We start from the raw sequence: 15,668 nt of genomic DNA on the forward strand, positions 1-15,668 counted from the left end.
GACCATTTTTTTCATCAGCGACAGATGACTAAAACCCTAGAGTTTTTGGATTGCTTTATTTGATTTTTTGATAATGCAAATGATGAGCAGATCTCTAATTTCAAAAAAGAAGAATCGAAGAACAAGGACAACCCATCAAAGGGAAAGTGAAGGCGAAAAAGGTGCATGAGGACCACCATTTTCGAGAGTACATAAATAATATAGTAATGAACATGATGCATGGGGGGTGCACGATCCTGTGGCTGCAGCCCAATTATGCTCTGGAAAGTTAGGGCATCGTGTTGTGAAACACTTGATTCGCTTCCTTTCTTGCCCTTTTTATCATATCTCACATATCTCGCACCCTCTGTGTAGTGTACGTGGACCCCGCTTGGCCTCTGATTAAAGCTCTGATTGGTGGATCAGCACGCCACAAGTTTAAACAAGGACAACATAAGGGAATCAACGGTACAGATTTAGGTCATGATGATAATAATAATCAATCAATCACGCCCAAGTTGATGTTTCATACTCGTGAGTTTGCTTGTTAGGGTTTGCTATATGATATAATAATGTTATGGCACTTTTTTCGACCGCTCTTTGTTTTTTTTTTTTTTTGTCGGTGGCTTTGCAAGGCAACAGTTGTATCTTTCATTTATGTTATTGTAAAACTAGTAAAAGCTTATCAAATCAAGACTCCATTCTATGCTAAGAAAAAGAAGATTTTCCAATTTTATGGGCATCTTTGGTCAAGTGGTGTATCCATAATTTTATCACCATACTAAGTTTACCTCTTCAATTCAATCAAAAGTAAGCCATTCATATGGATTTTGTGACGTTCACTAAGATATTACATCCTCATGGTCTGTGTCCTGAAAAGTTGCACCGAGTAATAATCGAGTTTAAACTTTAACTATGCTTCTTGAGAGATAATGTCACGATCACTTTTCCGATTTAGCTAGCCTATTGGTCTAAGTTTTTTTTTTTAGTCAAGCCTTTTGGTCTAAGTTAGTGGGTATCTTTTTCATGTGTTTAACACTTAGTTGAGTGAATTATTCACAAGCACTTAGTTTGACTGGTAGAGCTATTTGGCTAATCTTGCTCTGTTTTAATATTTGGTACGAGCTTAATTTCCCCTCCTTCTATTTTCTCTTCTAATTTGGCAACATATCTTTACCTTGCTAGCATCTCGAAGCAATTATTTTGATTATTAATTAAGTGCATATCTCATGAAATGTATCCTCTCAAGCAACGATGATCTAGGCGACTTCGATAGGGGCCGTCCAAGTGCAACGGCATGCCACGAGAGAGATAGAGAGAGAGAGAGAGAGAGAGAGAGAGAGAGAGAGAGAGAGGCGGCCAAGAGAGAGATGGACACCGGGCACGTAGGGAACAGTTGGATGCACGAGACTCTAGGTGGGTCTGTTGCGGTAGCGACCCTTGGCCATAGCGGTGAAGGCGGCAACGAGTGGTTGGTGGCTCCGGCAACAGGTTGCGGCGGCTGATTTTGGTGGCCGAAGAAAGAGGGCTAAGACTAGAAAGGTACTTGCCCAATTAGTCCTCTTCCTATTGTACGGATATTAATTCAGTCTTAAAATTTTCAATTTTGTCAATATAGTCCTAAACCTTTGCACAAAATTCCAATATAGTTCTTCCGACCAATTACCGACAGAAATTGCTAAAGTAGTGTCCGGTCATCACCGACCATCTTGTATGGTATGCTAACGTAAACAGCTTGTGGATCGTCACATCAACAATTTTCGATGATAATTGGTCAAAAGGATTATATTGGAATTTCACAAAAATAAAGGATGTAAAGTGGTAAAGTGAGAAAAACTGGAAACCTTTTAGTAATTCCCAAAAGAAAATTTTTCTACATTCAAAGTCGTTTTTTTATTTTTCTGTGGGTACTAATCAAGTTCAAAAACTTGTAGTTTAGAGACAGAGGTAGAAGTGGAAAAGTTACGAGACTAGAGAATGTTTTCTGTGATTTGCATGTAACCTTTTTTCTAGAGTTTAATACAATGAATCAGACATCATATAATTTGCCTCCCCGGCCATCACAATCATATGTTTACCCCTTTGATTGTTATACTGAGTAGACACGTTAAAGCGCAGCGACATTCTTGACGTTTCAGTTTCTATTAGGCTTCATTAATGAAACAATGATTGTGGTATTTACTAATTGGAAAAGTATCACTTCCCATTTTAATTACATTAGGGTCTACATGCTAATGCTATGAGCAACTAGCTTGAACTGACAAAGTATTACACTCTAAAAAGGATCAGTGTCTCCCAACCCTAACCACACGAATCAGGAGATATTAGCGAGATTAGGCCATACAACTTCTTTGTTTTTAGTGCTACACAATAGCTAGGCATATCGACATTTGTCTATTTATTCTTTCTTTTCAAGAACCTTCAAATAATCAAGTCTCTGTGCTCGTGCCCCTAAATTATGGCAAAAAGAAGAAATGTGTATTCTTGTTAGCGTTGTAGCTAGCACGCTAAGTATTTTGCTTAGGGAGTACATTCGAGAAAACAAAATTCAAAGAATTGATTGGGCGCCCGCACTAACAGTGGAGCAGGTGGTTTAAATCGATGCAAAGCAAAGAACCTTGCTAGGGCTCGACAGACCACAAATCCTCTTGAAAAAGGGATTCCCCATGTGAACGTGCTCCAGGCTCCTATAATTACATGAAGGCGGCAAAATAGCTAAAATCAAATGCCTAAAATATATAACCAGAGAAAAATCGTAAATTCGTGATGCATGACTTTGTGATTAAGAAACCATGACAAATTAGCCACACAATATAGATATGATCCTCCATATCATTAGATGCAAACGATTTTATGTTTTGGCCATTGGCTCCAGTTTTGACTCACATATTGCCCAACTCATGAAAACATGAAATATTTAATGAGTAATAGGTTCATTTATTGATTATATTAGAGTGTTTAGACATATCTGTTTATACATATGCTTACCTCTTATAGAAGTTGAAAAATTATTCTAGTCATGTTTTCGTCGAAATCCGATTAGGAAAAACTTTCTCTAACAGTCTTTCGTCAAAGTTTGTTTGTGGTGATGTCTATAATGCGTAACTCACCAATCAAACAAAATAAATGTCCGCGATTGTTTATATTAATTGCGAGAGGGCATCTCGTGCATGCAACTGTTGTGGATCAACTGGAGTTGAATATGCATTGTCGCTTAGGGAATAATAAGTAGAAAAAAGAAATAATTGAAGGTTGGTGGAGTAGGAATCTAATTCCCTATCTAATCAACCTTTGACAGAATATCATGTCTTTTACTCATTTCCATGCAAAAAGCAAAGCCAACCCTACTTCTTGTGCACAGTCTCACATTGTGGGGGAAAGAAAAAAGAGCCATGGCTTTGCAGCTTTTGCACACCTCTCTCTCTCTCCCTCTCTCAAGATATACTGTACAGAGCAAAAGGATTGCATGCACATTTCTCAACCTCATGAAGAAAACAGTACTCTAATGGGTAATGACAATCTCGTTTTTACTTAATATATTAAAACCAATACCATCTCTCTCCCTCTCTCTCTGTGCGCAATTGTCATTACGGCCTTAGATCACGTGCGGGTGAGAAAACAATGTGGAGATCTGTAAATCAAGAACCTTGAGAAGCAGACAAATCTACCTCAGTCTTGCTCATGTGATGATTTCGGGAAGATTCTTAGGACAGATTCCATATTAATATTCTAAGGACCGTCTGACTAGCAATTCCCTTTTGTAAGACTGCTTAGTTTTATCAGTAAAGTGGATCTCTTTCCCTTTTACTCTAGTGAACAGCACCAAAAATGACTCCCCTCCACCTCCTCTTTGCTTGGTCTTCTTCATGGGCCGACAAGAGCTATTTAGAGCTTCCAACTGGGCCACACAAGACCAAGTGGCCATTGCCCGCAACAATCCTAACAAACTGGTCCACACACAATCTGGCCATCTTCGTTCCGGCACCAGCACAGGGATGCGTTGAAAATTGACAGAGCAAGGAGTCGACATAAAGCTAAAGAGGAATTGACAGCAAGAGCCATTTGGCCAAACAGAAAGAACGAATTAGAAAACTGAGAATTGATATTCTGAGTTGTTTGCATGATTGGATACCCTCAGTGACAATCAGAGAGGTTCTTGCACCATGGCTCTGAGTGTTCTAATCTCCAGTTCTTGAAATTTGTAGTGTTCGCACGGGCAGATTTATATCCCATACAGAAAACTGATTCAGCTACGTGCTCGAGCACAAATCATGAGTCCAGTTGTGCGACGGACTACATGAAGAACAATGTAAATCTCAGCTCACAGCTTATAGCTCGAAATGGTGGTCAGCAGTCTTTTTCCTATAGTTGAGTTAAAAGTGGCATCGAAATAATGAGTACACACAGGCCTAACCCAAACACACCAACTCACAGAGACTTGCTGATGGTAAAGTCGCGCCAAGGTTACAAATAGCCAAACTATTTCACTTGGGTAAGAGGTTTGGGACAAATGCACATGTATAAAGTAGTCATTTAGAACTTGCTGTCACAGACAAATCGGTATACCTTCCCCTCCGCTTATAGGCATGCTTATATGCATATGCTCATGTGTCTGCCTATGCATGCCATTGTGGCCGTGAATCTTTCCACTGCACATGCCTCTGGAAATCAAGATGTGCATTCCCGTACCTATCCATGCAATCGCTAATTTCCACAAGGAGGAATATCGGGCCTAAATGCCTGCAAAACCGGCGATGATATCTCCTTTCTTCAATGAAAATTTTCTCTAAAATCTAGATAAGTGCAAGTCCAATATATTGGTGTGCAGTTGACTTTGTCCAATCTTTCGATAATTCCATAAAATGTAGAAATGAAGCTAAGTGGAAAGAAGATCAATTCTTCTTTTCAAACAAAAAAAAAGTTGCATCAGGCAAGCTGAACTCCAGCAATACAGGCATGACATTGCAATGATTTCTCCAGAGTGCCCCAAACAATATTGCAATCTTCCTCGGTATATTACTATCTTATAAACTCACCACAGCTTCGACCCAAAAAAAAAACTCACCACAGCAGCTGATTTCCAGCTGTTTAAGAAAAGTGCGTACAGATGGAAAAGTTTAAGGTCAGAGACTATTTTTGAGGGATATAAATTACCCTTTCATAGCTGCAGTCTATCACTTAAGCAGGCGATTCCAACTCATCCAAGGCCACTGTAAGTTGAAACCTTCTTGATGGCCTCCTCCTCCATCTCCACCAGCTGCCGGCAGAAGGATTCGATGTCAAGTGCCTCTTCCTTGAAGGAAAATCTAAAGTCCCTCCATTGATACTGCCGACTACCATCCTGCAGCGATGGACCTGGGACCTTACCCAGTATATCAAATCCCTTTTGATCCAGAGACAGCATGTATGCATCCTTGAAATGATAATACGGAGCAGTCAATGGAAAAGGTAACCAGAGGACAATCATCAAATCATGAATGGCCGAGTTATATTTCATGAAAAAGATTTTGTGAAATCTATAAATTTATCCTTTGAAAGAGCTGCATAATTATCTCAGTAATACATGTTTATCCTCGAAAGAAATGAAACCTACATAAGTTTGATAGTCAAAATCATTAAATGAACTAATTGTTAGTTCTTTTCATTTCTACAGTCAAAACGCATACTCCTAAAACACAAATGTCCATTTCCTCAATTCTTTTATGTTGCAGGAGCCTCCTATTCAAGGTACCAGACCTGCCTGAAGCATTACTATTCATATAAATTTGTATGTGTGACATTAGAAGTGATACATGGCTTGGTGGTTTGTGCATGGTGTGTCATGAATCTCAAAGTCCCTGATTCAAAACCCAATGTCCCCACAACATAAGAATACCATTTTCAAAAGAAACCAAATTGAGCTCCTCTTGATTTGAATTGCCTGTTTTGACGAATTGAATCAGTCTCCAATCAGTTCCTGATAACAGACTATTTAATCTTTCAAAATCAGACTGGTTAATAGTTCAAACTGTTGAAATGACCAGTCCATTTTTGTTAACCACCACTTATTTTGTATCTACTACCTATGATGCCATATATGCAATAGCCCCAAAACTTGCGACTCTCCAGAGCATAGGACGATACAATAATCTAAACCATGAATTTGCTGGAAGTTGCAAGAAGCTAATTTTCAGAACATGACAAAGCAAAAGTACTTCGAAAAAATAGACTCACACGAGTCTTTGAAGTTTGGCCAAAAGAAGTCGAAGCCAAAAAAAAGATGTCTTTAACTTGTAAGCTATTTGATGCATTCTTTTCTAAATACCTGTTTCTCATTTTGCAGGGGAATTGGAGAACAAGCAGAGCTTCAGCAAGCAACAAACAAGACAAAGGAGGAAGGACCAGCTATAACATTTCATAGTCCAAGTATTATATTTAAGTGCATCCAGGAAGCCAATACTAAGTTATGTACAAAGGAAATGGGGAGAAGCCCAACTCATATGCCGCCGCGGCAGCTCACCAATGCAGTCTCCAGTCTTACTCAAAGAATAGGTACCATCTACAGCAACCATACAATACAATCAGAAGAACTTACGCTCACAGGTGCATTCAGGTATGTGAAACAGAAAAGCACAAGTGCTCTTCGCCTTGATTCACTTTGATTAATTCCATCAACAAGCATGGCCGAAAAGGGTGCTACAACCACGACAAAGAATGATGGTTAATATGGAGGAAAGCTATGCTCCTCATAAGAAGGAAGAAGCATACAATGCCAAACAGCTGTTTTTATCCGGTTACATGAGTGCCTTACCTAAGATATCTGTCTTGGTTGTTTGTATGACTTCCAAATCAACTTCATGAGTTCCTCCATTGCCATCAAGGAATGTGCATGATCTACCATACAATAAAAGTTGAGTCACGTGTATTAAATATTGCATCTGATATACACTCATATTGATACTTCAAGTTATGTTTCTGAAAAAGAAAGGTGTGACTGACATTATACCGTATATCAAACTTATAGATGGCATGCTTTTGACTTTCATCAAGTAACTCATGAAGGTTTTCACTACGAGATGTAAGAACAGGATTGGTTGAACTTAGTACACCAGATACTGCATAACTGGACTCACGAATTACTTCCACTTCAGAATGTATAAGTTCTTTAAGGCATTCAGAAGCCAACTGAGCCTGCACTGAGGATAAGAAACCTTCACCAATCTTTATCTCATAAAAAAGACTTTAAATTGCAAATCAAGTTGAGACAAATATTTACTCATTTGATGCAAACCAAAGTCGGATAAACTATGACCAGATATGACCATATGGTAATCAGTTAAACCTTGATATACCTTCTTCCTTGAAAGAGAAGTACTTGCGTAGTTACTTAAAGTAAACGATAAGCTTGGCAGCTGCACAGTTGCAGGACAGATCTAGAAGTGCATCTCACTGGGGCAAAATTGACTACCGGTTTACCTAAACTAAGTAACAAAATGACTAAGTATGCTTTCCTCAAAATACAACACAACAAAACTTTAAGAAGCTAATATGTCTACTATTTTAGTTAACAATAATCACAGTGCCTGTTAAATTTTATAATTAACGCCAGAGATGGTTTTGGGTTAAGTCTAGCAGTTTAGACACTTATCTGAAAATTTTAGTATATAAGATTAAGTATATCTTAGCAAGATTTACGGGGTGCAAGTAAAGGAATGGGAAATTATACCCTCAATGGGTGAGTTTTACACCTAAATCAAGCACAGAAGTGAGTTCGAGATGGGAAAGAATATGTATCGTGATTGCCAGATGCCGAAAAAAGTGTCACTGATATAATACCAGAAGAAAAAATAATGCAGTAACGCCAGGCAATAAACTTTTAGATAATGTCTACTATCAAATAATGCCACTGAAGCAGCAATTCACCGCTAAGCCCCAGTGAAATAAGATCACTTGAGTTGATGCAGTTTACCATTTTCCTACGTGAAAGTCCACCATTTTCTCATGTGAAAAATGTTTTTGCATGCGCACGCGCGGAGGGAGGGAGGGAGGGAGGGAGGGAGAGAGAGACTATTAATGGCCAGATTTACTTTTGTAAATTCTAGATACTGACTCAATATATATTGAAGGTTGCAAGGCTGAATACTAGATAAAGATCTGCTCTCAAGCACAATAGTCAAGAGACTGATATCAATCCTTCAGACAGAGGCCCACCTGATTATACGAAGATATGAATTTGATAAAGATATGAAGAAATTCAACCACTACCATAATCAACACAACCAATTTGAAGCAGAGAAATTACATTCCAAAATTATCAAAATTCTGTTTAATAATCTTCACCTTTTGGTCCTTAAGAGGAAGAACATCTCCGGTCAGAGCAATCCGAGAGGGAAACTGCAGCATGTCCATGAAGAAATATTATCATGTTGCCCTCTATCTAGAGCAGATGATTGATATAATAAACACATTTAATACTTGTTGGGAATTCATATCCACATAAGCACCAACCTTTTTTAGGGACTTGAGTAGATTGGCCAGTGGACCTGGGAAAGGTGTTGCTACCGCCAACGAGCCACGCTCATCAATTACTGTGTTCTACCAATAGGAAAGTGAATAATAAGCAACACCCAAGCACATGGAGCACAGCATACTCATCAAAATAAAAACTTCCAGCTTGTACATTCCAAATCTTAAATATGGGGAACAACTAAGTTCAGTCAATGCTTGACTTTGTGGATAAGGTAGAAGTACCAAGATACAAGAACATAAACATGTTCCAGCCAAAGAGGTTGGAAATATTGCTATCATTGTGGCAAGAGAGTTTAGCTCTTCCCAGTTCCCATTGCTGCCTAAAGGATAGACCGACTCAATTTGTTTCTTCACATGGTTGCAGTTTACAGATTGTGCAACATCGGAGAGATTAACCATGATAAAAGCATAGAGAAAGGGGGAAGCTGAAAAATTGACCAATTTACTAAGGAAATAAATTAGTGCAACATTAAGTGACATAGACATTCTTAGTGCAGCCACAATTGAATAACCTCAAACACTATCGAAGAGATGTACAGGGGAGTAATGATTACGAGAAATGAAAATCTAATTATTATTCCTTCCCTGAAAAAGGATGAACTTCACAAATACAGGCATACTAGGAGAAGCTGATTTACTAGGACTCATACTGCAGTGGATCCCCGAAAAAGAAGTGAAAGAAGTGTCTATTTTACCATGTCAACATTGATTAGATGACTTAAGAACCACATCACTTTTTAGGTTTACACAAGATGTTAAGCCACAGGCAGCTTTATGAATAGTTAGAGACGAGGGCGTAGTCTTTAGGGGAAGATAGAATAGTTAGCTTCATCAAGGACAAGCCCACTAGCAGTCCCGATTGCAACTGCTTTAATCTTCTACAGACATGAGGCTAAAAGATGATCATCAATGCCAACAAGATCATTTGACAGAAGAACAGGACAAAATGCATTTGTTTGAGAGAGAGAGAGAGAGAGAGAGAGAGAGAGCTAAACACTCTCTTATGTCCTATTTGGTTCTTAAAAAAACAGTTACATTCACTGTGATCAAAATATTAGATATGCTACGAGGGTTAACAGTCAACATTTTATTGGTCATCTATGTAATCAAGCATTTCTTGAAATAACGTAATTGTTTGAGTTAATAAAACAGTGACTTAAACTACATACACAAAAGAACTTGTTTAAGTCTACGCAGTACAAAATAAAGCATTGTTGCTTATCCACTCATAGTCCATGTGTCTAAAAGAGGATGTGAAAATAGAGGTGGCACTGAGATTTGAAGCTCCAGTTGATTGTTTTTCCTTTTACCAGACCAAAAGGAGACACATTTATGTTCTCTTTAATAGCAAAATAGTTCCCAAGTCTTCACAAACAATTTGAAGAATAACTTGGCTTCCTTGCCTTTTGGAATATAGTAAATGTCTCCTTTACTTCATATTCACACTTGACATGCAATATAGCAGCCAGTCTTCCATCAATACTTTTCTGAACAGCTTACTTTTGCAAATTCTTCTAAAAGATGGAAAACTGAAATAACAGTGTTACTGTTCACCATGTTGCCTTTAAAGTCATAAATATTTGAGTGTTGCTAGAATCAGCAGGGTTTCCGACATGCTTCATCACAGGTTGTGTTCAGGGCAACATGGATTAACAGTTTGTCCTGACTCTGTCTACTCTTGGAAATAGAAAATTGAAAAACAAGTCGAGTGCATCAGATATTGCACTTATAGTTTACACATAAAATGAGACTCTTCACCTAGCTTGCAGACATTCGTTGCCACAGATTCCAACAGACACATCCCTTAAGAAGACCAAGTATAAGACTAACAAGTCTTTGTGAAGTTACTTGCAGGTGAATTTTCATGGCGATTTGTGCAACAGGAGAAACAATTCTCACATTCAAGAGAACAAAATTCAGCCTGCTTTACCAGGGATACCAAAGGAGCAACATATCACCTCGTCCAGAATATAAGTACAACAAAATGCCACAAATCTTTGGCAGCTATCTTTACTTTACTTCAGAATCGCGAAGCAAAAAGGGGACAAGCAACAAAGGGAACCCCTTCAAAATCGCAATTATCTCGATAAATAACACCTCCCAAGCACAGTAAGAAGCTTACCACATTGTGCATATCAGTCTCTGGAACCCAAATGTATGGTTTCCCTCTCTTGACCATGTACTTAACTTTCGAACTGTGTATGTCCCCCTTGCTGTCACAACCAAGCCGAGAGTGACAAACAAATCCAACTCAAACAATGCATAAACATATCTTGTTTGGATGGGCCAAATTCTTGTTTACTTCTTGTGTTGTTCAAAAAATCATCAAGAAAACAAACAAACAAACAAACAAAAAAGGCCAAGAAACATGAGAAAAGAAGAAGAAGAAGAAGCACCTTCCTTTGGAGTCGGCTTTGATGGTACTAAGGTGGCCTTGCCAGTTCGACGCTAATATATTCTGCAGGAACAGAAAGAAAGAATAGTGGGCATCGTCCAATACGAGGATTTTAGTTGCACGAGTGCATGGGTACCCACGAACGATTGCACGTATCTAAGCTTGACGCCGGAGGTGTATGCGTAAGACGGCTCCAAGGAAGGAAGGAAGGAAAGAAAGAAAGAAGGAAGAGAGTACCTTGCACTTCTCCGCGACTGTTAGCGCCGTCGCTTTGTTCCCCCTCATGGCGTCGCCGAACGTTTCGGTGCGATGCACACCAACTGTTTGATTAAATCCCTTCGAATTGGAAAGGTCGACCGCGTTTAGACAGTTCTTGCGCCTCTTGTGATGGTGCCCAGCGACTAGGTTTGGGGGTCGACGGTGAGTTCTTGCGACTGCTGAGTTGGACATCTAACGAACCGGGTTCCAAGACTCATCTTTCATAGTTGAGCACATCGACTGATCGAGGGTGGGCAATCAGTACACCTGTCAAAATGAATCATAAATCCATTTCATAATTTAGGTATAGTTCGAATTGGAAATGGGTCATTAGATTTTCATCACATGAAAATAAATCTAAACGGATTAAATGGGTTTATTTGGATCGGACAATTTTCGATCTAATTCAAATTCGATCTGACCCACCAGTTTTTTTTTTTGACAGGTCTAGTAATCAGACCTATAAAATCGATCAAAGGAAAATAAGATCAATTGAAAATGCAGTTGACTTTTCACTTGTCAAAACATACTCACGTGCTTCTAATCCTTTACAAGTAATCAAATTAAATTCGAGATGATTTCCTTGAATTCGTAAATTTAAATTTAACATATTCTTTAAAAATATAAAAACGGTTCTTATAATTTATCCCTATTCATCAATTATATAGTTAAAGTCGGGGTTGAGAGAATATTCGCTCCGGTACTGGCCATTTGGCACTTAACTTTAATGCCACATAGCAAGTCACATTACATAACCGTGCCACATGGCCCATTTTTCGACGGATAGCATCAATTTAGTGATTTATCAACCTCGCTTTTCTATCACTCATTAAATTCGAAAGAAAGTATGATCGAATGTATCCAACCAATAAAATAGATAAAATTAAAGAAATTATATATTGAAAGATTTTTAGGTAATTGGTTTATAGTTTTTAATTAATGTGGCTACATGGCAAGACACATGTCGTGGTTTTGTCATGTGGCCATATTTGACTTGTGATAATCAGTTTATTGATTTACTATCTAAAAGAACAAAGGAGTTTGATTCTTGATCTCAACGTACCATTGTTGAGATGATTTTCATTATATATAGATATTACAAAAGTTACACTTCGTAAGGAAACAATACAACAATGAAAAATAATAAATGAAAAAATCATTATATTACAAGAGTTGTCAATCGCTTGATTCTAGCATCTCCATGAATCATCTCGTGATTTTGATTGATATCTTTAGAATCTCCAGATTCTTCTTCCTTGATTGATAAATCAGTGCCTCTACTCCCTCTCAAATTGGGAATAGGAGAATCCCAAATTCCCAATTTGCGACATAAATTTCCAAATGCATTTCTAGACAATGGTTTCGTGAAGAGATCAGCAATTTGATGCACAGACGGAACATACTTAGTCACAAGTGTTCCAAGAGCCACCTTTTCGCGCACGTAATGATAATCCAATTCGATATGTTTAGTTCTTGCATGAAATACTTGATTAATCGACATGTAAAGTGCACTGATATTATCACAAAATAATATCGGTGGACTAGAGAGATGAATACCCAAATCTCTCAAAAGGAATGATATCCATGTAATCTCTGCAGCTATCGAGGCCATTGCATGATACTCTGCCTCGGCACTAGATCGAGCAACTGTTCGTTGCTTTTTAGCACTCCATGATATACAGTTGCTACCTAAGAAAGTACAAAATCCAGTAGTCGATCGTCGAGTCAAGTGACAACCTGCCCAATCTGCATCACAAAAAGCATACAAGTCCAAGGTTGACTTGGACAAGATTTGCATGCCTCGATCTGTTGTGCCGCTGACATAACGTAAAATACGCTTCACAATTTGAAAATGACTCACAGTAGGTTGATGAATGAATTGACAGACAAAATTGACTGCATATGAAATATCCGGCCGTGTAATCGTGAGATATTGAAGAGCTCCGACGATACTTCGATATAGTGTAGGATCCCAAAATAATCTTGCATCTGAACTAGATTGAGAACTAGCAGCCATAGGTGTGGAAACTAGTTTGCAGCCCTCCATTTGTGCACATTTGAGAATTGACAAAGCATATTGTTGTTGGCACAAATAAAGGCCACCAGAGAATATCCTAACCTCCACACCTAGAAAATAGTATAATGGCCCCATATCCTTCATAGCGAATTCGCTACTCAGTGTAGAGATGAACTTATCAAGCAATTTTGGATCGTCACCAGTAACAATCATGTCATCTACATATAAAAGTAGAGCTAAAATGCCATGAGTTGATTTTTGAATTAATAAAGAAGGATCCGCAATGCTACAAAAGAAACCGGATGCCAAAAGAAATGAGCTAAAGCGATCAAACCATGCTCTTGGTGCTTGCTTGAGACCATATAAAGCTCTCTCTAGTTTGCATACATAAGAAGGGTGATTTTTGTCTTCAAAACCTGGCGGTTGCTCCATATAAACAGGTTGCGATAGAAAACCATGTAAGAAGGCATTTTTAACGTCTAATTGTTTGATGGGCCAACCTTTAACAGTAGCAATGGTGAGGACCGTTCTTATACTTCCTAGTCGAACAACTGGCGAGAAAGTCTCAAGGAAATCTACTCCTGCTACTTGAGTATATCCCTTGGCGACCAATCTTGCTTTTAATCTTTCTAATGTCCCATTGGCCTTTAACTTAGACTTAAAAACCCATCTACATCCCACAACATTAGTATTTGAAGGACGTGGAACAAGAGTCCAAGTTTTATTCCGATGTAGTGCCTCGAGTTCCTCTTTCATTGCTGTCGACCACCCTAGATGCTTCAAAGCATAACGTACATTGTTCGGCTCCTTCGGTATAGAATCCATCATATGTAAATTGGCATATTTTGGATTAGGCTTCACAATACCAGCACGTGCTCGAGTAATCATCTCATGATTTTGAGTGGATGAATGTGCTATTGAAGAATCATGAAGGACATCCATAGAGGAATCTTCATTTTCCAAATTGCATGGAGAATCAAGCAGAGCACTCGATGAGTCACCACTTTCAACATGATTTTGATGAACATGTGTTTCACCTTCCTCAATGTTGTCTTCGTGAGAAGTATCATTAGTAGCAAAATTTAATAAGTCATCATGCGGTTGATCAAGATTAACAGACAACGCACCCTGTTGCAAATACAAAGGTGAAATTTCCGAGTCTGATGTTGTCGTGTCATGATTTGGCCAGCTTATAAATTCAGATATCTCTGCTTTATCACTTTGATCCTGAAATAATGAGCTGGGCACGATATAAGGAAATACTGTCTCATCAAAAACGACGTGTCGTGATATATAGATTCGACCAGTTGGAGGATAGAGACATCGATATCCCTTATGGCGATCACTATAGCTGAGAAATACATATGGCAAAGATCGAGCATCGAACTTATTTTTGGTGTAGTCCCTAAGATAAGGAAAGCACCTACAACCAAAAACTCGCAAAGAATTATAATCGGGTTTTTTGCCAAATAAAAATTCATAGGGTGATTTCATGCCCAACACCCTTGTTGGAAGCCGATTCAAGAGAAAAACTGCTGTTTGGAAGCCTTCGACCCAATATTTTTTAGGAATTCCACTTTGATGAAGTATAGTCAAGCCAATTTCACATATGTGCCTATGTTTTCGCTCGGCAACTCCATTCTGCTCCACAGTATTTGGGCAAGATACTTGATTAATAATGCCATTCTTTTGCAAATGAATTAAGAAATCTGCTCGATTGAACTCTCCTCCTCCATCAGATTGAAAGATTTTAATATGCCTTTCAAATTGCCTTTCCAAATATTTCTTAAAATTGAGAAAACATGCAAAAAAGTCAGATTTTTGCCGTAATGGAAACAACCAAGTATATCGCGTATAATCATCCACAAAGCAAACATAATACTGAAACCTTTGAAATGAGATTATTGGAGCCTTTCCCCACAAATCACAATGTATCGTTTCAAAAGGCTTAGTAGTACTAGATTTGGAAGGCAAAAAAGGAAGTTTAGATGCTCGACCCATTTGACAACTACTACATATCGTAGTAGGTTTATTCCAAGTAGTAACAATAATATCGCCTTTATTTTGCAGATGACGGATTGTCGTTGGTTGCGGATGTGCCAAAGGCATTTGCTGCGCTTACTGTTGGAGATAGTCAGGATTCAGAATGGTTCACTGATACTAGAGCTTCAAATCACATGACCAGAGATGAAGGTAACCTTTTCAACTTACGACCATATATTGGGAAAGATAGCGTTATGATTGAAAATGGTGATTCGCTTAAAATTTCCCATTTCGGTGATGCTCATATCAATTTGGGGCAAAATAGCATTGACTTAAAAAATGTTCTACTTGTTCCTCATATGAAGAAGAATTTATTATCAGTGAGCGAATTTATCATCTCTAGAATCTCCAGATTCTTCTTCCTTGATTGATAAATCAGTGCCTTTACTATCATCAACCATTTGTATTGAGGTTAAATTTCAAAAAAATGGATAAGAGAAAGTACCTCAAATATGTTCTTGAAGGATA

General features: G+C 38.3%; 1 protein-coding gene across 3 annotated transcripts; it reads right to left on the reverse strand.

Moving 5' to 3' along the window:
* Positions 1–3,611: 3,611 nt before the first annotated feature.
* LOC115682254 (uncharacterized) lies at positions 3,612–11,343 on the reverse strand. 3 transcript variants are annotated; one of them, XM_056313516.1, is made up of 10 exons: positions 11,120–11,342; positions 10,884–10,945; positions 10,610–10,700; positions 8,467–8,553; positions 8,299–8,352; positions 6,965–7,149; positions 6,770–6,852; positions 6,554–6,654; positions 5,134–5,392; positions 3,612–4,272 (listed from the first exon to the last, which is right to left on the reverse strand). In XM_056313516.1, the coding sequence occupies exons 1-9, from the start codon at positions 11,330–11,332 to the stop codon at positions 5,177–5,179; spliced, it is 1,092 nt and encodes a 363-aa protein (XP_056169491.1). In that variant the 5' UTR covers positions 11,333–11,342; the 3' UTR covers positions 3,612–4,272; positions 5,134–5,176. The 3 variants fall into 3 exon arrangements, with proteins under 3 accessions (XP_056169491.1, XP_056169492.1, XP_056169490.1); XM_056313517.1 differs by lacking the exon at positions 3,612–4,272 and having other exon boundaries at positions 4,921–5,392; positions 6,560–6,654; positions 11,120–11,343; XM_056313515.1 differs by lacking the exon at positions 3,612–4,272 and having other exon boundaries at positions 4,921–5,392.
* Positions 11,344–15,668: the final 4,325 nt, after the last annotated feature.

The sequence above is a fragment of the Syzygium oleosum genome, unplaced genomic scaffold (assembly GCF_021117445.2).
Source record: "Syzygium oleosum isolate NSW1041296 unplaced genomic scaffold, Sole_v2.1 Sole_v2.07, whole genome shotgun sequence".
In the NCBI taxonomy this organism is placed as follows: Eukaryota; Viridiplantae; Streptophyta; class Magnoliopsida; order Myrtales; family Myrtaceae; genus Syzygium; species Syzygium oleosum.

What these genes read in the sequence shown, in the direction of transcription:
- LOC115682254 (XM_056313516.1), bottom strand. Translation starts at nt 11,332, where the DNA reads ATGTCCAACTCAGCAGTCGCAAGAACTCACCGTCGACCCCCAAACCTA. An exon ending in AGACTGATATGCACAATGTG is followed by an intron (nt 8,554 to 10,609) that starts GTAAGCTTCTTA and finishes TCCTATTGGTAG; the next exon opens with AACACAGTAATTGATGAGCG. An exon ending in TACTCAAGTCCCTAAAAAAG is followed by an intron (nt 8,353 to 8,466) that starts GTTGGTGCTTAT and finishes GACATGCTGCAG; the next exon opens with TTTCCCTCTCGGATTGCTCT.